The 25,744-nt window shown below is 30.1% G+C and overlaps 2 protein-coding genes and 1 long non-coding RNA gene across 4 annotated transcripts; 1 reads left to right on the top strand and 2 right to left on the bottom strand.

Moving 5' to 3' along the window:
- Positions 1-857: 857 nt before the first annotated feature.
- Positions 858-13,459, top strand: LOC145181981 (WD repeat-containing protein 47-like). The gene is made up of 10 exons (XM_090071208.1): positions 858-1,086; positions 1,182-2,651; positions 4,013-4,361; positions 8,778-8,901; positions 9,797-9,917; positions 10,146-10,277; positions 10,495-10,807; positions 10,952-11,205; positions 11,286-11,528; positions 11,640-13,459. Exons 2-10 carry the CDS (start codon positions 1,223-1,225, stop codon positions 11,948-11,950), a joined length of 3,276 nt encoding a protein of 1,091 aa, XP_089927334.1. The 5' UTR covers positions 858-1,086; positions 1,182-1,222; the 3' UTR covers positions 11,951-13,459.
- On the bottom strand, positions 6,617-8,867 carry LOC149879178 (uncharacterized). The gene is made up of 2 exons (XR_016446787.1): positions 8,745-8,867; positions 6,617-7,459 (listed from the first exon to the last, which is right to left on the bottom strand). It is a non-coding gene; the product is annotated as an uncharacterized LOC149879178 (long non-coding RNA).
- Positions 13,460-16,493: 3,034 nt separating the features above from the next.
- Positions 16,494-22,763, bottom strand: LOC145181528 (syntaxin-6-like). Of its 2 annotated transcripts, none has more exons than XM_090071207.1 (7): positions 22,327-22,763; positions 20,221-22,138; positions 17,766-18,090; positions 17,559-17,663; positions 17,311-17,417; positions 16,927-17,021; positions 16,494-16,839 (listed from the first exon to the last, which is right to left on the bottom strand). In XM_090071207.1, the coding sequence occupies exons 2-7, from the start codon at positions 20,247-20,249 to the stop codon at positions 16,763-16,765; spliced, it is 738 nt and encodes a 245-aa protein (XP_089927333.1). In that variant the 5' UTR covers positions 20,250-22,138; positions 22,327-22,763; the 3' UTR covers positions 16,494-16,762. The 2 variants fall into 2 exon arrangements, with proteins under 2 accessions (XP_089927333.1, XP_089927332.1); XM_090071206.1 differs by lacking the exon at positions 22,327-22,763 and adding an exon at positions 18,268-18,399 and having other exon boundaries at positions 20,221-20,353.
- Positions 22,764-25,744: the final 2,981 nt, after the last annotated feature.

The raw sequence follows: 25,744 nt of genomic DNA, 5'->3' as shown, positions 1-25,744 counted from the left end.
TAAAAGTAAAGCTTATGATGTTATTTAAGATGCAGCTTTCCTGGCTTTTGTTTTAGTCTTCTATTGAACCAAAATGGCCGTTCACTTACGCAATTGACTGTAAAAATATTTCTTGAAATTCCTCTATTTATCTTATTACGTTTGAGAATTTTTAACCCATAAAAATATATTAAACCACACCTTTTACTTTATGTGTTCATCAAAAACGCGGCGAGAAATTGTAATCATCTCGTTGATCAATATGCTGATATTCAAACAAAAATTAAGTTCAAAGATGCGAAGACACTTAAACACTGCATTCGTTCCAATCACATTACATCGATTTTCTGTCAAAAAAAAAAAAAAAAATTCCTTACTCAACTTTACTTAAAGTTGGCTTTCAAAGCTTTAAATATTCAGATTTTTCACTTTGAGTGACATCTTTCGCTCAAAGTCGCTTGTCATCACTGAAAATAATTAAAATTGTGTTAAAAAAACTAAAACTTCATGGTGGTAGTTGAAAAGGATCGCTTGTTTTTTATACTCCAAAATCTCTTCGGTAACTCTTTTTACACCAAAAATTTCAATTGAAAATGTTATCGGTTTACGCCAAAAATTTTAAACAACAAAATAATAACTCACTAATTCGTGTTACAACGCGCGCAATTGGAATTATATCGAATCAAATAGATAAACAACCTGTAAGTGCGTTTCAGAGAAATAACGATTAGAAAAAGGCTGACTGAATAAGCAGTATAATTGATTTTTATGTAAAGTATAGGTTTTTGGGAGCATTATTTTCAGCACATGTACGTTTTACCTTAAAATAACTTGTTGTGGAATATCGAATCGGGCCGTATTTTAAAATATGTCAAGTTGGTCAGGAATTTAAAATGGAAACCAGACGTAAACAAAGTACCCGCTTTAAAATCGCTTTAAAATTTTCTTACACATCTTTTTATAAACAAGTTAACTTTTAAATTTTGTTACTGGTGTTATGTGTAAATTATTTTTAGCTAGTATCAAAAAACTTCAAATGCGTTGTTTATTAAGTAAAACTAACAGCATATGACCAAAATAATTCTAGCCGTAGTTATTGCTTTAAAGGTATTCTATATATAATAGTTTTAAAAACTTTTAGCTTAAGTCAAAAAAAGTTCAAGGCTTTACTAAAAACAAGTTATTTTCTATTTGAACTTCAGAGCATGTTATCAGACTCACTTTTGAAAAGTTTAAAGCAAATATGGAAAGTATAGCTCAACTGACAATTTCAGAAGAAGACATTTTAAAGATCATACTGGAATTCTTGTCTTCAAGACACTACCATGTTTCAATGAGAACACTTGAAAAAGAGAGTTGTGTAATAAACAGTGATTTTTCTGATGAAGTTTTGTTTTTGCGTGAACTTGTATTGGATGGAGACTATGATGAGGTGATTGAATTTGGAAATTCTTTTTCGACAAACAAGGCTTTTAACCAAGGTCGCTTTAACTATATTCTTTTGCGCCAAAAGTTTGTTGAACTTATTTATATGAAATCTCATGTTGTTAGCAAACAAAACAATGCAATGGTTGAGGAAGTTATGAAAACACTAGGGGAGCTTAAGCCTTATTGTACAAGCAAAGAAGAATATAGTAATCTATGTTGGTTACTTACTGTACCTGATCTTAGTACTGAAGAAGAATTCAAGTACTGGAGTCTTGATATTTCTCGGATAAAATGTTTTGATGACTTATTGGAGTGTTTAAGTGTTTTTATGCCATTAGTTAAAAAAAAAGTGAATGTAAAAAAAGTTGCTTCAAAGGATAGATTACTACAACTTGTTGTAAAAGGTTTGTTTTATGAGTCATGCATTGATTTTTGTCAATCTGTAGCAACTGGTAATCTTTCAGATCTGCAATATGGACCTACTATAAAGACCAATGTCCTAAAAAGTGTATGCGATGAGTATCCCTCCACACTGTTGTCTTGGATTCGTTGTTTGCCATATGAAATATTTCAGACACCTTTTGAGCAGAGTGAAATAGATATTTGCCTTGCTAAATTGTCAAAGAAAAGTTTGATTACACATAGTGTTGATTTACCAAAATATGCTCACACAAACTCAGTCAATGAAAAACTTTCACAAAGTTTTGATTCAAATAATCATAAAAGCGAAATTTTGCATTTGAATAAAAAGGCTGCAGATTTTAGTCGTGACATAAATGCACTAAATAATAATAATAGAGTAAATGAATCTCTAAATAGTTCTGTGAACTCTAAGAATCTTGTATATTTAAGTTCTGATCAATTTGAGAACCAAAGTGAAAAAACAATATTATTACAAAAGAGTGACACATATGATTCTAAAGTTTATTCTTTACAACAAAAAAAAACTCATAGCGAAGAATTAAGCAACAATGAAGTTTTATCCAAAAATATAACCCCTGATCAAGTTAAAAGTTCACAAGATGTTAAATATTCTGTGCCTATGACAAAACCTGAACAGATTTTAAAACCTTTTGTTGTTTCTTCGGATAGTGACAGCGTTGTAAGGTTAGATTTCTTTGAAAGTAAAACTCCTAAACAGTTAGAGGATGAGCAACAAAGGAGAGCAGAAGTTTTAAGAAAATTACAAACATATGAAGAAAGAAGGATTCAAATGCAGAAAGTATTAACTAATGAAGAAACAGGTACATATAATATGTGTGGTTTTAAGGTTTATCTGTGTGTGTATGCTTATGTGCATATTTTTGTTTTGCATTAAAAATTTTAATTAAGTAAAATTTGGAAATGGTTCTTAAAATTGGTAGATGTCTCTGCCAATACTTACAATATATGCTTTTTTCAACATAAAAGTCCACTTTAGTCTTATATTGCATAAAATATGCTATTAAGTATCATTATAAAATCAACTCACTATTTCAGAAATCATGATAAAACCTACACAATTTTGCAGTACTGCATCAAAATTTGTTTACTCTCTATAACATTTATGTTTTGAAGAATTAAATTTTTTTTTGCTATTTTGAAGATAGCTTTTGCATACTGTGAATCAATTTCTCTTAAAAATCTCAAATAAAAAAAATTTAAAGCCACTGATGTTATTGATTTCCTAATATAAGTTTCATGTAGTATGCATTATGATCAGCACAATCTTACAACTACAGAGTCTAATCATACTCATACTCAATCTTACGGGTTAAATTTTTAAAAATATTTTTGAATTTAAAATTTTTATACAGTACTTGATTTACAGCAATTTTTTTAAAATCAAATCTATTATATATTTTATAATTATCTATAATATATTTTCTAAATTTGAATAAACTAGAAGTGAGTATCATTATTAAAGACGCTTAAGGCTTTAAAATGTAACAAATTTAACTACTATAGGTCTTCAAACAAAACCCATGAAATATTTAATGTTACATTGTCAATTATTTGTTATGATTGTGTATAATTATTTAATTTTATTAATTAGTTATTAAAAGAAATATATTTCTTTTAACAACTAGTTAACAGAATATTTAAATATATTCAAATTTTATTGTATATTTTTGTTTATAGATTTATGTATTTTTATATATTATTGCTATGTACACTGATGCACAATTTAAATGTGCACTGATGCACAATTTAAACACAATGACATTACTATCACATCATTACCCACACATGGCAGAATGACTACAATACTTGTTATACTGACTCTAAACTATTACTTTATGTATTGGCACTTATCCATCTAAAATTATGTATGTATAAATGTATGTATTTTATCTATTTATGTATGTATGTATGTATGTATGTATGTATGTATGTATGTATGTATGTATGTATGTATGTATGTATGTATGTATGTATGTATGTATGTATGTATGTATGTAAGTATGTATGTATGTATGTATGTATGTATGTATGTATGTATGTATGTATGTATGTATGTATGTATGTATGTATGTATGTATGTATGTATGTATGTACATGCATATATATCTATATATGTGTGTATGTTTGTATAAGTGCATTGTATTAAGTGTGATTTTTATAGGTTTAATGACGAATCAAGGTGATCCTCAGCAAGAAGAAATCTTCTTAAGTAACAGTACTTACACAAAGCCAAATATGAAGTTAGACCCTTCTCTTCTTGAACAACCATTTTCTTCAGAGAGTTTATACAATACATCATATGCTGCTTCAACTCCAAATCCAAAATCTGTTAAGTATCCTAAACCCCTTAATTTGAATGAGATAAGTGTTCCTCAATCCAAAGCAAAAGATCAAAATCAAGGTGAACCTGTTACACCACTTCTTAACAAAGCAAATATGGCACATCACTTGATAGGGAAAGGAGGTTATTCTGTTAATCTTCCAGATGGTTCTGGACATTTAAACACAAGGTTTATCTCCTTAGTATATAATAAAAATTTTATACCATGATCCCTAAATTGCCAACCTTTGATTGTCCACGGGATCCATATGGATACCATCACTTAGACTTACAAGAATATCTGATGATGATGTTATTGTAAACAATAATGCAGCAGCTGTTGGAAAAGTAATACTGAATATAATTTATGGTACTTTGCATAACAACATCAAAACAGTCAATGGCAAAGTAGATATTTGTTTTTATTTGATATAAAGTGATCGTATCCATATGGATCCCATGGACAGTTAAGAGTTAAACTTAAGAATTAAAAACTTAACAAATTTTGTATCATAATTTTTTTATCTGAATCTTTTCTCTATTGTTCATTCCATAATTTCAGTGCACAAATTTACATATTTTCAACCTGTCTGCACTAGTGAAAATACACTTTTCAATTTCTAAGCAGAAAATTCTGAAAACAATTAGAACCTTTTGATATAAAAGAATTTCAAATTATAAAGTTTTCTTGTTTCTCTGCCATCATGGCTGGTAGCTTTTTAATAACTTCATTTCTGTTCAGAGGGTGAATCCCAGTGGCTCTGAAACTCGCAATCAGATTCTGACTAATCTTCTTCTGGCCTAAATTATCTATTGCATTCTTAAGGAGCTTGGGGAATAAAGACTCTGGAAAAACTCCATGGTGTGTTTTTTTCTACTTTTTCAAAATCAATCTTCATTGTTTTTCTACTTTTTCAAATTCAATCTCCATTCTTCATTAAATGAGTTGAACCAAGTGGCGTCTAGTGGCTGACAAAGGTGAGTAAAATTGGGAGGAAGAAATACAAATAAAATATTGTTGTTGATGCAGGCTTTGATGACAGCCGGGGATAAATGCAATACTAAATTATCTTCTACTAATACTTTCGGCTCGTGTGGTAGTAATGTTTTAAATTATCTCAAAGCAACTTTAAAAAATCAGTTGTTAAACTAAGTCATGTCAAACCAGTTGGATTTGCTGCTGTTGTACAGTGCTTCTTGAAGCCCACGCTCCATTCAACTACTAAACAATCCTCCCAGTTTGTAAATTACATATGTGGGTAAAAGAACTCCACTAACTGTGCCACTAATCATCACAGATGTGCTTGATTTGGATGTATCCATTAAATGGTTAGCATATTTAGCATCATATTTTGTGTGCCACAACTTTGTTGTTTCCTTCAATTAGAAGAATAGATTGATTAGTTTCAGAGACTTTAAAAGAGATGATTATGACATTGAAACTTACCTGGATCATTTGGAACACTGGTTTCACTTTGTTAGGAGCCGGAAAACCTTCCATTGAGCCCTCCATGTAATCGAAGTAGCTATCAACTGATTCAACCAAAACTTTTCCATAAGCTGATGACAAATCAGACGAATGACAAATCAGATGAATCTCCAACAGCTCCATGGGATAGCCCCAATCTGCACCACTTTTATTACTTCACGAACTTCCCTTTCGGCCTCTTCTCTCAGAGTTGTTTGACTGCCAGGTTTTTTTGTGTTTTGGTTGTTGACATGGTTTGCTATTGTCTTAAATGGAATGCCATACTTGACACCAGCCTTTCGAGTACTTAGTTTCTTGGGGTTTACCTATTTTAAAACATCCTCTAGCGGGTTCTCATCATAATTTTTGTAGTTACAAGATCTCAATTACTTCTTGTAATTTCATAATATTCTGGCTAAATTATTGATATTTTTCAAATTGCAAATGCAAAATGTAGTCATTACATGGATCAAATAATGAATTGAAATTGAAATATCTTTCATTCAGCGTAATTTTATATTTACTTTTAGTTTAATAACCTTGCTTTAAATTTTCCCACATTCAAAATTGAAAGTTTGAGTAAAAATGCGATCAAGTGCTGCCACTTGTTTTGTAAAACTAAACTAGATTACTTTATGTGTAAATTCAGCCCAACTTTAGTAAGTTTTTATAATTTATTGAAATTTGATGTGTTTTAATTAGTTAATATGCATATAAATAATTGTTTATACATTATGAGTGTTTAAGGTACATAAATAGTTAGTCTGTGATTGATTTAAAGGATTTTCAGCTAAACTTTTTTGGCAACAGAAGCCAAAGGTAATAAGTGGCTCACATTAAAACTGGCAAAAATCTAATAATCACTCAAGATTTGATGTTAATATCATTGAATAATGTTTAGTAACAGTTTTCATAGATGTTTAGAAGGTTAAATAATAAAAATAAGTTATTTGTGAAAATAAAGTCATCCCGCTGTGTAAAGTTGCCATGTTGCATAGTAATTTTAAGCATAACTCTGTTAATATACAGTTTTTTAGGAAAAAAAAGTAAAGATAGGTAAAAAATTTAAGAAATTCACTTTCAAAAAAACTTCTTAAATAACTCTTCCATCATATTTAAACATAAAATTATTTTTTAAACTATTTTATTGTTCAATAAATTTAGCTGGATTTAAATCATGTGATCAAGCTGGCTAGGGCTTTAAGTTTTGTTCATTTTCTTCCAATCTAAGCTTTGCTGTGCATGCTATGTGGGCAGCAGCCATATCATGTTGAGATTGTCACCATTCATTTTTATCAATCAAAATGTCTGCTGATGGAACCATGCGGTTCTCTAGCATTTTTATGTAGGTGCATTGGTTTGGCCTGTATAGATATTATACAACCCTAGTGTATTAAAACTAAAGCAGCTTCAAATAACAACACTCCACCACTTTACAATCACAGTATTAGAAAGTGACTGCTATACTTTTCAGATTTAAATCTTTTAACAAGAGCTTTGCTTTTCTTGTTTATTACTTCAAAGTTACTTTCATCACTGAAAATCACTTGTTTCCTCTTTTCTATAAACCAACCAATTCTCTCATTACCCAAATCTTTTACTCACAAGATTTGGGTAATGAGAGATTCAGCATCATGTTTTTCTCATGTCTACATAAACACCAATGTTTTTCCTATTAAAAAAAATATTTCTAACTGTATTTGAAGCAATAATTTTTTCACAGTTTTCATTGAAGGCTTTGGTTCACAATAGCTTAATCTTGTTCTGTTCTCATGCTCTTTAGTTCTTTGATCTTTCAAATCCTGAATGTTGTATACCACCTATTGTGATAAACAAATATTTTATTCACCCTTACATAGGAAACAATAAAGCTTGTATTAGCTAATAAAAAATTTACAAATAGTATTTGGTTTGAGAAGAAAGTAGAAATCAAAAATTTTGTGCTGCTTCTTTGCAATATTTTTTTCATTATGATTTTTTATATGCAATTATCAACTAAATATAATTAAAAAGTAATAAACGAGTGAACTTGTTAAAAATATTAGTTGTAGAAAAATGTTTTTCCTCTCATCCAAAAAAAATTATGTTTTCATTAAATATGGTTATTTTTTTGTCTTGAAAAAAGAATTAATAAACAGATCTTAATGTGCCTATTTTTTTAAATCTACTGTATATTCACCAAAGCTGTTAAAACATTTAAAGTTAAAAACATTAAAAATACTACATATTAAAGTTTCTAGAAAAAATTTAACATGTGGTATCTTTTAGATATATAGCACCTTTTAGATCTAGAAACAAAGGAAGGCTGATACTGATTTTTGAAAACTAAAAGTTGTAGGTCAAAATTTGTTTGATTGGACACGCTTAGCCTTGAGTTATAAATTATTCAAAAATTGAGACCAACTTTTATGTGCATATTATTTTTTACTGTGAATGTCTCGCTTATTATACAAGAGTTTATTGTTATCTCGTTCATCTTTGTAAGTGTTTATTCAATTGTAAAGACCATAGAGAAATTATTAAGTCTAAAATTTGTATTTATTACTAACCTTGCTATTATACTTTATTTTTTTCCATTAGAATTTTTATGCATATTTTGTTTTACCATATTTATTTTTAAATAAATTCAAGGAAGCAATAAAGTTTTTTTTAATTACAAATATGCCAAAAACAGTTTAGAATTGCACGCAACCTATGTAATATCAACATCTTGCACTATTTGTGTAAATCAAAAATAATAAATGTGTAGCCCATTCATAATGGATAAAGTTTGACTGGTTTCTGTGTGTTAAGAACTGAATTTTCTTAATATATCAAAAATTGAAAAAATAAATATTTGGGGAACAGTAGCAATCTTTATTTTACAATACAGTACTACAGTAACAACATTAGGTAGATCCTATTTGTGATTAGTAATTTATCAGTATTAAAGATCTGATTCAATGATTTATTACAAAATCAGTTCAGCTTAAAAAATAATGTTAATAGGTAGAAAACAATCCAAAATGTCTGTAATGTACTAATTCATAATATTAAAAGAATTTTATTTGCTTGTTATAAATTTTTTATTTTTTATAGTATGAGAAATAAGTTTTTCAATCTTACTGCATAAACTTGAACATTTCATTTTTCATTTAGTACTCCGAAATCTAAACGCAAATCAGATGCTGAAACGCCCCCACCGTTATTAATTTCCCCAGTAAAAGAAAAAACAGAAAATGATAGTTTTGAAGGAAGACTCGTTTTTGAGAAAGAGGATGAGGTATTTATTAGGTTTATATATTTTATCTGAATTTTCAAAACACGTTTTTTATGCAGAAGTTGGTTTCGTAAACAACCTAATATTTCAAATGACATAAAAAATTTTTTTTATCCTCTCAAAGTAAGAGATAAATTTAAGTTGGTACGGTTGATTGCTTTTAAATATGTTTAAAAAGTTTTGATTGATTTTACGCTCTATCGATTGCGTCGCTTACTGTTTCTAAACAGAATGCACGCTTTCTTGAACATTTACACGAACGTTTTAAAGTAAATCTTAAGTTAGCTATGCTCCAATCCGTTTGATTCAGCTTCATACTCCACGTTCACTAGATGCACTTTTAGGCATCCCTATCTTACGCTTGGTCATTTTTGTACTTTCACTTTTCGCACGCATTATGATTCGATACGGAGCAGCAGCAAATCTAAAAACTAAGGTAATTGAATTATCCCTAGATAACTATGTTCAGTGAACTTTCAATATTCGCGCTTGTTGAGCGAACGCGATGTCATGTTAAGGTTGAATAGTTAGTGCGTTTTTAACATTGAGTTTTTATCGTTATAAGTGATAAGCGTTTCGTATCTCTTTGTTTGAATAACTTTGGCGGCTGTAATATTGTGGAACAAAGTTGTTTTGGCTGTTTCTTTTCAGAAGGCAGCACAAACGTACGGTTGAGAATGTTTCTAACCTCGTGCGTGCACTTTCCAATCCTTATTTTTTGTTTAATTGTTTTTAATTTAGTTAGTTAGGTAGTTAGCTTGTTAAATTGATATGCGTTCGTGATGGTAATTAGTTGATATTTTTCTTCCAATCCTGTTTTGCGACGCTTTTTAATTTAATTACCTTGAAAATATTTCTTTTGTTACAACATTTTTTTTTTTTTTTTTTTTTTCATCAGGGTAAAGAAAATAATCCAGGAATCGACGGAGTTGTTTTAGGTCCGGTAATAAACGGAGTAAGGCGCCCTATTTCTGCTAATCACTTGAGTTCAATATCGCAGTCAGACACTCAAAGTATACGTAAGTTTTTTCTGTGTTGATATCTTTTATCATTTAAAAATTTGTAAAAGTATTTATATGATTAATTTAATAATTTAAGCAATGGGCCTAATTGTTATTAAAAGTGTTTTTATCACTTTAGTTTTAAAAAATTTTCATTTCGCGTTTTGATTAGTTTGTTTATCATTTGAAATGTAAAATAATTCAATATTTTAAGGTTTAAAAAAGAATTATAAACTTTCAATTTAGCCGACGAAGCACCGATGAAAGAGCGAATTCCCCAAGCGACTTCTTTGAAGTTGAAAGGAGCTGGACCGAAAATCAAAACAAAAGATGGTAGCGCGGTGCATTTAATCGAACTTATAAAACCTAATAAAGAAGGTGCGTGTTGCTTTGATCAGTATTGCTATGCCTAAACTTAAAGGAGGTGTTGTGAACTACAAAATTTGATTGGCAATCGTTCGTTTCTTTTTTTAACTAAAAATTCTTTTCTTATCGTTGTTTTCGTTTCTTCAATAAATAATTAGACAGAGTTTCCTTTCAAAGAGGAGTAAGAAATACTTTGGTGGCTTTTGTTTTGGATTTCGTATCTTTTTAGACATAAAGAAACAACACACGCCTGCCGACATTTACAGCAATGACCAAAAGGATTCTCGGCAGAGGCAGCAAGATGATACCAGTAGACATCATCACGAGAGTAATCGGTATCAAGTGGATAACCAGCGGGATTATAACGGTCGCTATCTGGAAGATGACGTAAAAAAGTATTGGGCAGCTTCGATTCTTGAAGACAGCCAAGCCGTTCGCTCAGTTAGTTTTCATCCAGACGGCACATTTTACGCTGTCGGAGCTAATTCTAAAATACTGCGCATTTGTAAAATGGTTAACTTGAACGAAACTGGTTCAAAAAGGTACCCTGTTCATTCGAATGGATTTTGACAATTGAAAACTATTTACTGTCAATATGTGCACTATCGCTATTTCGCGTTTTATTAACTCCACAAAATTCAGAAGGAATTTTTCATTCTTACAGAGTTATTTTTCTTTTCTTTCAGTGCATGTCCCCCAACACAAGTTTTACTAAAAAGACAAAAATACCATCGTGGCTCTATATACTGTATGGCATGGAGTCCTGACGGCAAAATTCTCGCTACTGGTTCTAATGATAAAAGTATAAAGCTATTTCAGTTTGATAGCTACAATTGTATGCAATCAGGTGATGACATTGAGCTGAACATACACAATGGAACAGTTCGAGAGTTGGCGTTTGTTCCCAATAGAGCGGGGCTACTAATATCAGGAGGAGCAGGTAACAGTAGTTAAACTTTGTGTGCAAATATATGACGGCAAAGGTTTGTTGAGATGTAACGAAAACGCTTTTGACACTAGGAGACGGTAACATCAATATTACTGACGTGTTAACGCAGCAAGTCACAGGAATATTGAGCGGCCATTCTGGCAACGTTATGACGGTTTATGCTGGTGACGGTGACGTTATTGCTTCGGGAGGTTCAGATAACACGCTTCGACTTTGGGATTTACGTTCACAGCGATGTATTGACGTGGTCATGGTTGGGGACAGTGTTCCAGCGTCAGTTGCTTTGAACGGATCTGACAATTATATGGCTTCAGGTAATTTTTACATTATTACATTAAATAACGAAGGAAAATCCGATGATTTCCCAATGCTTTGTTTATGTTTATAACAATAGTTATTAAAGACAGCAAAAATATTATATTTAGGTCAAGAAGATGGCAGTATTCTATTATATGATATATCCGCTGGTCGTACACTTCAGAATTTTCGTCTTCATCAAACCGACTGTAGAAGTGTTCGTTTTTCATTAAACAGCAAACATTTACTAACCTCGTCATATGATGCCAATATTTCTCTTACGCATTTGACTTCATCATATAACGAAATGACTGTGCCGCGGCATTATGTTGTCGGTAAACACTCAGACAAAGTTATTCAATGTCGTTGGCATCCCAAGGATGACGCATTTCTATCTTCGTCTGCCGACCGAACTGCTATTTTATGGAAGAGTACTTAAAGGATAACCCGATTTGTGCAGTTATTGTTTTCTTGAGAATGGGAACTAAGTTTAGTTGTTCGCTGATGCGCCTAAAGATTTATACACCACGCTTAACTACGAGTAAAACAAATTTTTGTGTCTATAAAGTTTTGCTGATAAGTTGTGTGACAAGTGCAAGAAAATGGTTAGTGACGTTTCCACTGTTTGTAAGAAGCAACTTTAAGTCATGTTTTAAGTTGCCTAAACTAAGAATTTTTTATTTAAACTAAGAAAAATGATCGAGGAAAAAATCTGACAGGTTTAGCGGCTTTTAACTTGACGCTCAGCTTAAGTTGCATTCTTATCTTTGTAATTTATCTGCCCTTGACTTTTATCCCTTTAAAATTTATTATATTGTTATTATTTAATTTCATTTGAAAATAGCCTGTTTAATTTTCGCCCTAAATATGCTGGGGATATATCATCTGTGTTCAAAACACGGTTAGTGCAAACCGGGGATTTAGAAACAGAGTTGACATTACATTTTACTGATGGTGACTCTTAACTTGTCGTTAATAAATAACCGCCATATTTGCAAATTCCTACTGTTAAACCAACCGGTACCAAAACCATGCTTAAAGTTTAATAATTGTTGACGGAATTGATTTCTAGGAATTCCATATACACATAGTTAGCGGGTTACGTATTATACTTAAATAACATTGAATGACATCCAACAATTCAACGAACCATCGACATTGCACTAAAATATAACTAGCAATTTACGCCTATTAATTTTAGGTTTGTCCGCACGTAAATAAATATTTGCTTTACGTATGTTTATTAAATTTGTTTTTCAAATCATTTATTTCCACTTACGCTGACAAACTTAACCGCACACGAGTTTTTACTCCGACCAGTTTACACAGTTGCTAAGCAACACCCGACAGCTTTTTAATTATTACTCCCGTTTAATGTACAGACAATTAAAAAACGTTCTACTTAAGAGTGATATTTTTCCAAAAATGCTCACCATTTTTTTATGATTGTTTTCTTGCGCTCGTCTTGTTTCTAATAGATAAATTTGCATTAAAATATTTTGGGTAAATCCAGCGTGACGCGTTTTTATTACTTGTAATAGTGCAATAGTATTTGAATGTCAACGTGCATTTATATTAATATTAATAGCTGTTGGTTGGTTTCTTCATGTAGATAGCATTTATATTTATAGCTATTGGCTGGTTTCTTCATGTAAGATAGCATTTATTTAAAGCTGTAATTTTGGCTTTTGTTTTATAAACTAAAAACGACATATAAAAATAGATTTTTGTAGCTTAGTGTAAAAGTTTTCGTAATTGCATTTTTAAGACAATCGATTTTCTTGCATAAAATGACGCGAAAAATTTGCATTTGTTGATTTAATGGGAGCATTTAATTTTATAAAAGTTATTATTAGACAATAAGAAATATTCATTATATATTTTTAGAAAAGCGTTAAATATTTGTAGCACCATAAATATTTTGAAACAGAAGAAAGTTTGTTGTAAATGCATTTTAATACCTTTAAAATAAGCTGTATCGTGTATCTCGAATACTAGCGATCAATTGATTACGTGGAACACAATTGTTTTAAATTGATTTTTTTTAAAAAAGGAGAACTTGATAATTTGTTTATGGTCCAGATATGTCAGATGAGTTGTGTTATGCAGTCTGCAAGGAACATTAACAGAATGAAGCATTAAACGCATTTATCTCGCACTTGGTGTATTTCCCTTTGTTAGAGATATTTCAGTTTTATCATTTTTACGGTTTTCTTGTCATTCAAAACAATTGTAGCCAACAAATCTTCTCTGTGCTCATTTACAATTTTTTGTTCTGGATCGTCACCTCAGAGGATTTTCTGTTATGCTTGTCATAAATTTAACTTCCCTTCAGTTGGTTTATAGGGATGTGAATCACTGTATTTTTTAGCTTTCTAACCGCGTTTTTCAATTTTTAAAAATATTAGGGTACAAGTAGGTACTCCTTTATTTGCCGACTCATCAATAATTTTTAATGCTGTATTCAATCCCTTGAAAGAAACTGAATCAATCAGAGTTGAGTTTACGAGTATTTATTACAGGGAATGGAATGAAAATTTACTGAGGTCTTTTCAGTCAAATCCAATAAATCTTTAGTAGGTATAGAAGAAATTTACTTTTCGTTAGCAAATCTTTGTGTTCACACTCTTTTAAGTTATATACATTTTTTATTGATATGGAAAGTTTGGCTCCAGTCTCGGCAAAAGCCAAGATAATTAAATGATAATCTGGTTCTTTACAGTTCTTTATACACAAGTATGTTGCTAGCATCCTCAGTTTTTATAACTCAGCGATAGGAATCCATTATTCTATACATTTATAATATTAGAGCATGTTGCTTGATAGTGGAATAACTTAAAATTATGCTAATGATCTTTTTAGCTGCATTTTTCACATTTACAATCCAATACAGGTACACAGTTTCAAGAATCTTACTTTTCAGTAAAGAAAAAAAAGAAAAGAAAAAAAACCTTAGGATATTTGTTCTGTTTTGCTGTAAAACGGAAAACTTATTCTCCGGTGAACAGTTTTCCGTTTTATAGCAAAATAGGTTCCAGGACCTATTTCGATTGGTTCGTACTGAAGCGAGAAAGCAAGATCAAGGTCATAAATATTTTTCCATTACATGTTAGCAGTTTTTTTCTTTTCACAGGTTTTTTTTTGGAACACAAAATTTTTACTCCATGAATTTTGTGGTTATAATAACGTATACTCTAAAAAATGTTTTCTAACTTCAAATGAGTGTAAAATCCACTAGTAATCATCGCATCATATTTTTAAAAGCAGTTCTATCGAAATCATTTCAGTGCTTTTCGCTTTCTTATGTCAATATTTTTTTATTTTGATTGTTACAGATTTTTTTTTATGCTTTTTTTAGCTAAGCTGTTAACTTTTTCATTTTCCACTCGTTTGAGGTCTTGAGGCTAGCCATGAGTATCGTTTCTTAAATTTTGCATAATTTTTGCCTCGAAGTTCACACATTCGCAGAACTTATTTCCATTTTTTGTCTTTTAAATAAAGTGTTTTAAAAGTTACGGATAGACTATCGCCATAGTTGTCACCATCTTTTTCAGATACTAGTAATTGTTATATTGTTAAAGAGTGAAAACATTTGGTGTAAAAAAAAACCTGTTACAATATGGATTTGGTATAAAAATGATTTGTTTATTTTTTTTCAGTAACATTTTGTGCTTGAACAAATAAAGTGCAATTTCTTATGAAGCAGGGGTTGGCAATCTCACAACACCAAGTTTAAGGCTCTTATTTGTTACTCTTTTACCCCGGTTCAATCAACTGTTACTTTACAGGAAATTGAGTTTAAATTTAAAAGGTTCACGTGTTTATGAACTTGTATTGTTTTTAATTTTTCCTTTACAAAAAAGGTCTCCTGAAAAAATAGATAAGAACGATAGAAAAGGAAAAAGCAGATGTTATAATTACAGTGGTTAACACAATGTTGTTTGTCACGTTTCTTTTGCTAAATGATTTATAAATTGTATTGAACGCATCCCGGAGGAAAGAAAATAGCGGTAAGATTAAGAGCACATTTTTTATTTTATTTTTAGATTTGATTTTTTGAAGAAAAAAAAAATTATCTCTTAAAACATTTCTTAAAAGTTCCTATATTTTCATTTTATATATTTGAAATATTTATGTTCCTATATTTTCATTTTATATATTTGAAATATTTATACTAAACTCTTGGTAGAGCCAAATCGTTTAGAGTTTACTAAAGGGTAAGGTTACACGGTTTTTCAAATATGTTCGAATAGGTTCGAAAGCCGAGCTCACGGAAACCTAAAATGCTCAGCTCAAGCGTAACAAATAAGTTAAATTCTTAAGTGAACTGCGGAAAAGAATCTGTTTCTAAATAAAGGAAACTTAAAAAGCGAACAGCGACGCGGAATATTTTCAAAATTAGCAATTAGATGAAATAGAAAACAGGCATTTCGAAATATTTTTTAGTAAAAATGTATAATACTCTAGCCCATTTTATCCACCTGTTTTGCTCAGCTTTGTTTTTAATGTTAAAAATTGAAGTTCGTTAAAAATTCTAGTATTTTTCTGAGATACTTCAATTTTAGGTGTTGCTATATTTTAGAAATGAAAAAAAAAAAAAAGGCTGATGATTACAGATTGTAAATCTTTTTTTTTTTTCGTCTCTTTGTTCTTTTCGTGTATAACTGTGGAAATCCGTTGTTCTCTCAGTAGATCCCCGGAAACGAAACCAAGTTATAAACACACGTAACTAGTGACGTTCCTTTCAGCTGCTGTTCGTGAGCAGCGGTCCAATTTAAAAGGATACTATGATAGATACAACTCTCTTTTTCAAAACTTATCGTGGCGAAATTGTTTTGAATACTGCAAAAGGTAAAATTAAATCAAGATGTATAGACCATCGAATATTGTTAAGTTATATGTTAATTTGGGGACGCACAAAATTTATCACAGGCGCTTTATTAGAAGAAAGGTGAAACTTTTGAAAAATATTTCAGATAGAATTTTAAAAAAACAATATAGATTTTATTTCATACACGACATTTATTTATATACAATTGTGATATTTAATGGAGAAGCAACACGCAATCACATGGCGACCAACAATTAAAAAGCTATTTGAAGCTCTCCATTTTTCCTTTGTTTTCTTCTAACGTTATCAGGTGACTTAAAGGTGTTGTCCAGTCAGATAAATATGTAAAGGTTAAGATAATTTATGTGCGGACTTTGCGGCAATTGCATAGGTTTAGTAACATCAGCGGTACTTATGCGATCAAATGGCAACAAAAAGTATGACGACAACTAGACACATCAGAAGTAAAGCGATCAAAACGTAGGTCTGCTTTTTGTCTGGTGGTGTAAAGAAATTTTTAAAAGTTATTAAACCTTTAACATACATTTCAAATAAATCAACGTTACCGAAATATCGCAACCTACCATCTGCTAACTTTAGCATTTTTTCTACTCGTACAAGAACTGTTTGTAACTTTGAATCAGTTTGATCAACTTCGTGGTTCAATTCATCAATAATTCTAAAAGAATTGTTAAAAACATTTTTAAAAAGCTTTTTATTAAATGTCAAGATTTGTGGTGTGATTATAAAATATAGAAGCGATAACCAGATGAATAATTACTTTAGAAATAAAAACAAAGCAAATAAAGTTTATGATAAACAAAAAGGAGACAAACAAAAAAACAAAAAAACACCTGTACTCAAGGGTTTTCCTCTGATTTATAAAAACTTCTTTTTTTTTTTTAAATTTTCTACAACCTTTTATAATCACTCTCTTTGTTTAAAAACAGACCAAAAAAAAATCTCACATGGCTTGTTCTTCAAGTTCGTTCCCAATCTGCTTACCCATGCTTTTTAATACTCCAACACTCTTCCCAACATGTTCAAGTTGGCTATCTTGTTGTGTAAACAACAGCTACAATAGAGGATTTACAAACTGTATTGTTATTAATTATGTTTGTTAAGAGCATGATTAGTTGTTTTTATTAAATATGCCTATTAAAAATACGATTCCCAATATATTAAACACGAAATATTTTTACAAATAAAAACATACTTGTTGCTGCTGAAACTGGTCATCAATGAATCTTTGATTTGATTCTACAATTTCGTTATCTAATCGAGCATACTTATTATCTGAAGTGTTTTTTGTGAGCAATGCCTAAATAAAATAAACCGAAACAGAAAGCATTAACATACCTTAATACAGTTTACATTATTTTATTTGTTTGTAAATCCAATTATAACAGAAACTATGACTCACATTCCTTGATCCTTTCTCTAACTTTCCTTTGACTTGTGGATTAATGACCTCCTTTATTGTTTTGATGTTGTTTCTTGTTTTATTTATAAAATCTTGTCTTTGTTCAATATCTATCAACGAAAGATTAAATTTAGAAGGATTTGACTCAACAATTGAAATTGTTTCAGTGAGGTCTTCGAGATCCCATTCTATACTGCGGATGTTATTTTTTATTTCCGTTGCTGTCCATGTGTGTTCTTCTTTGTTCATTGTGTTTGAACTTTCCTGTAATTCTTTCCATCGAACATACAGCTGATTTACTGTGGCAAGAGCTTTCTCAACTTCTCTGTTCAAAGAAAAAATTATTTGGGTTATTTGTTAAAAATAAAATCATATATAATAAAAGTATACTATACAATGTGTTGTAATTTATAGTATTATAGCATAATAGTCTGTTCATTTTTATATGAATACTTCCTATATTATTTCTTTTATCTCAAAAAATCAAATTTAATTCACTTACCCTTTCACACTATTGAATGGGTCCTCCATTTTTAGTTTGTTAAACCAATACAGTACTTAAAGCTAATTGTATTCCATTAACATTTATGTTTTTTGGATTTGTATTTTATTGTCTACTATAATCTTGTTATTTCTAGAGTTGATTAATAATCTTAAATGTATATACAACCATATTTCTTAGCAACTACAACAGAAATAGAACAGCATCACAACATTTAAAAAATCATGAAATTTCAGATAATTAAATTAAAATAATAACAGTTAAATGTCAAACACAATCAACAGCACCTTTTGTAATTAAAATTCTTGCTACTATATATTTTATAGGAAACAATCATATTAAACATATTAAGTCTCTTACTACACAGATTTATAGTTTCCTGTTTTTTCATAATTTTTTAAGAGCTTATTTAAAACACCATAAAATATAAGATAAAAAACATATTCTTATCTTTAGTTATTTAGAAAAACTCATTTTAAACAAATCTTGCAACGGGGTGTCATATTAAAAACTAAAAGTTTATCTTTAAATAAATTCAGACGCAATATTGAAAAAACTTATAAAAAATGTTATATTGAAAATGGCAAAACAAAAATAAATATCAGAACTAGTATTTAAAATATCCCCAATGTACTTTTCTGCAAGCTAGCCATCTCTTTTGCATCAATTTAACTAGATTGTTGCTAATTTGGGTTGCAACTCTTCTCCAAACAGTGTCTAGTTCTTTTTTAGGCTATTTATGAATTTATTCAGAGTTTAACTCTTTGTCCATTCAAACAAAAATAAATGCAACTGGATCTAAATTTGGTGTTCAAGTTGGCCAGGGCTTTAAATTTTCTTCATTTTCTTTCAATCTAAGCTTTGCCTATGGATGCTATGTTGGCAGCACCCATATCTTGTTGAAACTGCCACCGTTCATTTTTATCAACCAACATGTCTGCTGATGGAACCATGCAATTCTCTAGCATTTCTATATAGGTGCATTGGTTTGACCTGTATAGATATTAAAACTAAAATAGCCTCAAATACCAACACTCCACCACTTTACAAAGACCACTTTGCAACTGATGTAACAAAGTGGATACTTTCCAGATTTATACAATTTAACAAGAACTTTGATTTTCCTGTTTTTTAATTCAAAGTTACTTTCATCACTGAAAGTCACTTGCTTTCCCTTTTTTATAAGCCAGGCAAATCTCTCCTTACACCACCTTAATATTATGAGCCGATATGGTCACTAGAGCTACCATCATTGGTTTTCTAACACTTGCATAAATATCAATGTTTTTCCTAAGTAAAATAGTTTTAACCGTATTAGTAGAAACAGATTTTTCACAATTTTTGTTAAAGTTTTTGTATGTTCATAATAACATAACATTGCATTGGCTTACTTGGTGAAATATAATAGCGTTCTTGCACTCTGTATTTATTAGTTTGACCATCTAGATCCTGAATGATACTAGATTCCATTCTAGCAGTTTTTTTTGTTTCTAATGCAAGTTTCATAAAATAATTATCTACTTGATACTTCTCTGTTGCTGATCCTGGAGACATATTTTATACCTTCTATCAGCAACTTTGGTGATTTGCTTTCTTTTTTTCTTCTCTTTTTTTTTTTTTTGAGCAATTTCTTTCAATCTTAACTTTAAGATCTTAAAATTTCAAAAAAAAAAAAAAAAAACTTTAAATGTGAAAAAACTGGCCATCATTAGCAATTTTACACAACCTTTTATAAAAAATGGTCAAACTAACTGAAAGTGGTGATAGAATGGAAATCAATTTTAAATTTTGTATGTTTTTTTTTTTTTTACAATATTTTCTGGTACATTTATTTAATAGACACTTGATAAAACTGAATTAATAACAAGTAATGAAATAGTTAAGATCTATAATTGGGTAAGTCATTACATAATTACTTAAAACTTTTGCGAAAAGAATATTTAAAAAACTTACTCTTTAACAACGAAAAACGGATCTTCCATCTTGGAGCTTTACTTTTGATCAATTAACATCAAGTTTGCCCTTTTTCTCAACTAGACCAAGCATTGAACATTAAGTTATTATGCCTTTAGGCTAAATTGACAGGACAAAAGGTGTAGGAAAAACATAAGAAAGTAATCTATTTGAAATTTAATGTTTTAAGTAAACTGCGATTATGATGTAAACACACCGGTGTAATTTCTCAAGATATAAAAACTTCGTTTCCATGACTAGTTAACTCGACCCAGTAGCTTTTTCTTTCATGAAGTTCTTTTTCAGAGGGTATTTTTTCCCACCAAACGAAGTGTGGGCTGTAAACGTAAGTGACGTTAATATTAAGAACCTGAATAAACAAAAAAAGTAAACATCTTTATGTTAAAGAAGGAGCATTTGGCTGAGCCGATATTGGAAAATTAGTTGGTTGTTATCTTCTTAGCAACTAAAAAAAACATCGAAAGATTTATATTAGATAATAATTCGACGATGATTAAAAGTTTGTTTTTGTAGGAGAAAATAGAAAAAGAAGTACTTAGGTTTCTAAATTCAAAGATTACAAATTATAATTAGTAAAAAAGTTTAAAAATTGATTTTTTTACGTTACATTTAACTTAAAAAAAATAAAAAACAGTTTGATGGAATTGTGGAGTATGAAAAATTGTTTTGAGGAGTTGAGAAAATCAAGCTGAGCAAATCAAAGAAGGAGAGGAGTTTACACTCAATTTTTAACTTTTTAATATGAAAAATTAGGAATTATGTCGCTACAAGAAGATAAAGATTTCCTCATGGCCCAGAGAGAAGACCTAAGAGGTCGCATGATGTCTGTTCTTGATATAAAAATATTAGGAATCAAAAAAAAAAAAGGAAAGAAAATAGAAAAAGTCAGAAAAAGTCAGAAAAAGTCAGAAAAAGTCAGAAAAAGTCAGAAAAAGTCAGAAAAAAGTCAGAAAAAGTCAAAAAACATAGCGTAAGCTTACTGAAATTTTTAAAAGGAAGTTTTGGTTCGCAACAAAAAATTTAGGTTCGAGTCAATAACACGGACAAAAAGGAAGAATGAATGATTCTACATTCTTCAAGAATACCAGCTTTTTAGTAGCTTTCTACTCTCGTTTCCACTAAAATACCCACCGTGATATGGCTGCTATGTACGTGAACTCTAAGAAGTAGGTGCAACTCGTAGGTGGGAGGGCATCTTGGATCAAAGTTTGATCAGAGCATTTGATAATGAAAATATATATTTTAAAAGGCGCTGATTTTTTAGGGTTTCTTTCTTCAGCTTCTAACTTTTTCAAATTTGATTGAACTGACCCAAAGGTTTCAAATATTTATAATTAACAAGTTCTAACTCAGCCTCATACCATGTGCATCTAAATGCCCAAAAATGTGTCTGTGTCTGGAAAATGTGTCTTAAGACTGAAAATGTGTCTGGAGACTGAAAAAATAACTTGCGTCAAAATTCGTGAAAAAAAAGAAAAATTGTGAAGTGCAGCTAATTAAAAAGATTTTTGAACTGATAACTAGAAAAAAACGCACTACTCCATAATCTTTAGCCATAAGGCTGTTAACAAGAACTTTTGATGGCGGTAAATATGGGGCAACTTCAATCATTCCAAGACTTAGTTTTAATTTCCACCGCCGTGATTTCTCAGTTTTAAAATACAACCATCATGAGTGCTTTTGGTTTCAAAAACTTGATCACAGAGACCCTAAAAGTTTTACAATGTACAACAAGTCTATCCTTCACATTTTTCATTCAATGTAATACTTTCAACCCATGCTTTTTATAAAGTCGCTTTTAAGTACTTTGGCTATTTCATCAAACCTGGAATCGAAATTTTTTCAGCAATTTGATTGGTTGCTACCTGATTTGAAGTTAGTGCTCTTTATGCTAAAACTAGATAATAAAAAATTTTGTACATACGCATTTTTATGACATGCACAAAATCTTTAATTAAACATGGTCCTTCTTTAAAGAGTCAGCAAAAATTTTGAAGAAGGATCTGAGTGATTATAACTTCTAAAATTGTTAATTTTGAATGCCTTAAAAAACGGTTGTAATCTTTTATACCAAATTCTACCTACAAAAGCTGGAAAAGTAATGCCTCCTAATACAATTAGCTGGTTACACCAAATTGGTTTCATCCGGTAATCCTTTTTTCCTCTTTTGCTTGCAAACTTCTCCGCAGACACAGAACCCATCGACTTGCCATTTCTTATTTTATTTTAAAACATTCGCAAGGAAACTTTTGTGCAGTTGTGTGCAAGACCCCTGCCATCTATTGAAAAGCACTTTTTTGATGACAAGTTATATAATTTAGGATGAAACGTATCTTGTTATTTATTACTTATTTATATCTTCTCATATAGGAATAGCACCTCTCAAAAAATCCAAAGGGTACCCATGAATTGTTAAACTAAATCCCATGTTTTATGAATTCTTTCTTATAAGGAATTTATCACTTTGTGCGGTCATGTTGTAATTTTTTTTAATGGTAAAATAAAATGAATTGTCTGAAATTATTTTATTATGACATTTGCGTGTTTTACTTCCAATCCGCAACTGGGAGGAACTTGTTCAACAACAATCTTTTTGCCTTTTCATAACGTTGAAGTATATGTCTGCCTTATTTTGAAGTATGTCTGCCTCATTTTGAAGTATGTCTGCCTCATTTTGCAAAAAAAAAAAAAAAAGCAACTTTAAATAAAAGAAACGAGAAGTCGTTTCAATTGATCAGTAAATAAAATATTTTGTCGGGAAGATTAAATAACGCAATCAAATTTTTATTTTCTTCTCATCAAAAACTCATTCATTATATTCATGTATTATATTAGCAAACTCTTAAATTTTTTGCTGTTTCAAACGTTTAGCGCACGTTTTCAAAACGAAAGCAGGTTTGACCACAAGCGTATAAAATTTCAGTGATAGGTATTCATCTGTTACAACCATAAAATTTAAGAGGATCAATTATATTCGTATTAAGTTATGCTCGGTTCTCACAACGAAAGGTGTAGTAAAAAATGAATTTGTGAGGAAAAAGAAAACAATTTAAAGATTGATAAAAATGCTTAAAGATTTTTTTAATTCCCAACTAAGAACTAAAAAAAATCTTTAAGCATTTGTTCCAAAATAAAAATTTCTCAATACATATCAAGAATTTGAAACAAAAGCTTCTAATAGGAAAAAAGTCGCAGCATGCGCACCTCTGGAGCTGAGAACTTTTTATTATTCTTATCAAAATAGACGAATTATAGGAGCTTTAGTATAATAAATATTTATGTTTTATTTTTTAAACTGAAGAAACAAATATTTTTTACATTTCTTGTCTGAATAGCAAACAAAAAAACAAAAAGATTTTTACTTAATAAAAGTTGTAAAATTGACGTCACAATTAAAATATTATTAACTATTGCTTACATAATTAATATATAATTACAATTATAGCTATTGCAATTATAGTTATTAATTATTACTTATGATATTAAGCCTGGTAACTAATATTTACGATTGATTAACTAATTAAAAAGAATTATACTTTTCAGAAAGAGGGAGAACTTGTCCCTTTAACCCTCTGGCTGAAACACAAATCAGTGAACAGTTTGAAATTGGTAAATTTAAACAAAAGCTCATATCTCGTTCTTTTTTAAAACTTACTTAAAAGTTTTCTGGAAATGCTCTAGGCAACTCTTGAAACATTTTTTTTTTTAAATAGTTTTTTTACTGTTATTTTTTTAGATATTGTTATAATTAGACAGGTATACGCTGTACCAGCCTAATTTACTAACACATAAAAAGTATGACAGGGTCTGGATATCATTTTGAGTAATTCTTTAGCAGTTTTATCCAGATAGAAATACCTTATAACACCCTAACGTACTAGGGTGTTAAGAGTGGGCCATCTGCACCAAACAATTGCCGAGATTTTTTATCAGTAAAAAAGCTATAATCTCTTCGCGCAGCATAAGATCTTTCATATGGGAGCTTATATACGAATCAGATAGCTGTAAGATGTTGCATTACAACTTCATTTGCTATCTTTCTGGAAATTTTCTTGGTAAAAACTCACTGAAGTTTTTAACGGATTTGCTGTGGCTCTCCTGAGCTTCCTCAGATAAAGGCCCTACTTGAATTTGTTTGTTTCAAGCAACCTGAAGATGTGCACATCTTGTGTAAGCAGGAGAAAGCATAGGCAGAGTGAGACATATAGTTGCTATTTCTCCTGCAACTTCACTACTCATCTGAATTAACACCATCTTTGAATGACAGTACTCAAAGAATTGTGTAAAACCTTTTTGTTAAGAATTGAGTTTTGATACATTGACATGTGTTCAAAATGATGTCAATTTATTTTGTTAAACGTCTTTATATCTTCTGCTAACAATTGTTTTCTCGTTTTTTTTAACCTGGATAGACACAATTTGTAACTTATCGGCAGAGTTCAAAGTACCATATTCACGCGGATCAGATAGTATCTTGTTCACGCATATTAGATTGCATCTTATTCATGCGCGGAGCTCTTAGTTCTAGTTTAACTACAACAGCATTCTGTCGGTTTGGAAAATGCGATATTAAGAATAGAATTGTATAAGTGATATTGCAATTATATTAGTTATTGTATATTTATTACAGGTAATATGTAATTATAAATTCACCTAAGGATTCACGGTTTTCATTTTTTCGCCCGTTAAAATCCAAGTTCTCTAATGATACTATAACATAAATCACGTATGAAATGATACAAAATTTGGGTGTGGATTTTTTTGTATTTTAATCCGCCCCTGGTCTCCAGTGCAGTGTTTAGAAATTCTATCGCAAATATGAATTTTATTCGGTAATTTAATGTCATGTATTGTATAAAACGCTCTTATTTTTTAACTGTGTTTAATCAAGCATAGATGCAAATGTTTGTAAATCCGAAGAGCATTTCAAAAAAAAGAGAAAGAATTTTTATATTATGATTTGTTTTTAGGAAGTTTGTTTAGAAACTGAATAGCCCAGCATTTAAGTTAAGACTCTTTTCATTCCCTATTCTACTAAATTTGGTTGGTTGGGAGATTGGACGAAAGTTTTTTCCATAAAAAAAATTATTATCAATATTTTAACAGAGAATATACAATTTGTATATTGCAGTAACATTGAGGGGAGGGGGATTGGATTTATAAAACTAACTATAAGGTAATTCAACTCAGTATCAGCTGTTAATGTCAACTCAATGTCAGCTGTTTCTATTTCTTTGATTTTGTTGAAAATTGTAACAATTTATAAACTAAACGAAAAAGTTTTCCGTTGAAATTTGGACATCCAATTCAAAGTGGTTTTCAAGATATTCATTTTTTTAAAAATATTTCGTCTAAAACTGTTAGTTTAAAATTAAGCTGAGGTTGTTTGACTTTTAGTAATATCGCTTTTACATGGATTCATTTATCAAATGAAATAAGAATCAATTTGGGAAATACTTTTTAAAAATTTCAAATTTTTTATTTTAAACAAAAGAATATTTAA

Source organism: Hydra viridissima, unplaced genomic scaffold (genome assembly GCF_058129835.1).
Source record: "Hydra viridissima isolate aposymbiotic clone 2 unplaced genomic scaffold, HvirCarnegie_v1 scaffold_14, whole genome shotgun sequence".
NCBI lineage: Eukaryota > Metazoa > Cnidaria > Hydrozoa > Anthoathecata > Hydridae > Hydra > Hydra viridissima.
Note: the sequence above shows the minus strand (reverse complement) of the source record. Positions and strands in the feature narration are given on the sequence as shown.

Bases quoted from the DNA above. Each gene is read 5' to 3' on its own strand.
- LOC145181981 (XM_090071208.1), top strand. From the start codon at position 1,223: ATGGAAAGTATAGCTCAACTGACAATTTCAGAAGAAGACATTTTAAAG. The intron at 10,808-10,951 runs GTACCCTGTTCA...CTTTTCTTTCAG, and splicing joins AACGAAACTGGTTCAAAAAG to TGCATGTCCCCCAACACAAG. The intron at 11,206-11,285 runs GTAACAGTAGTT...TTTTGACACTAG, and splicing joins ACTAATATCAGGAGGAGCAG to GAGACGGTAACATCAATATT.
- LOC145181528 (XM_090071207.1), bottom strand. From the start codon at position 20,249: ATGGAAGATCCGTTTTTCGTTGTTAAAGA. The intron at 17,418-17,558 runs GTATGTTTTTAT...CCTCTATTGTAG, and splicing joins ACCAGTTTCAGCAGCAACAA to CTGTTGTTTACACAACAAGA. The intron at 16,840-16,926 runs GTAGGTTGCGAT...TTACACCACCAG, and splicing joins AATGCTAAAGTTAGCAGATG to ACAAAAAGCAGACCTACGTT.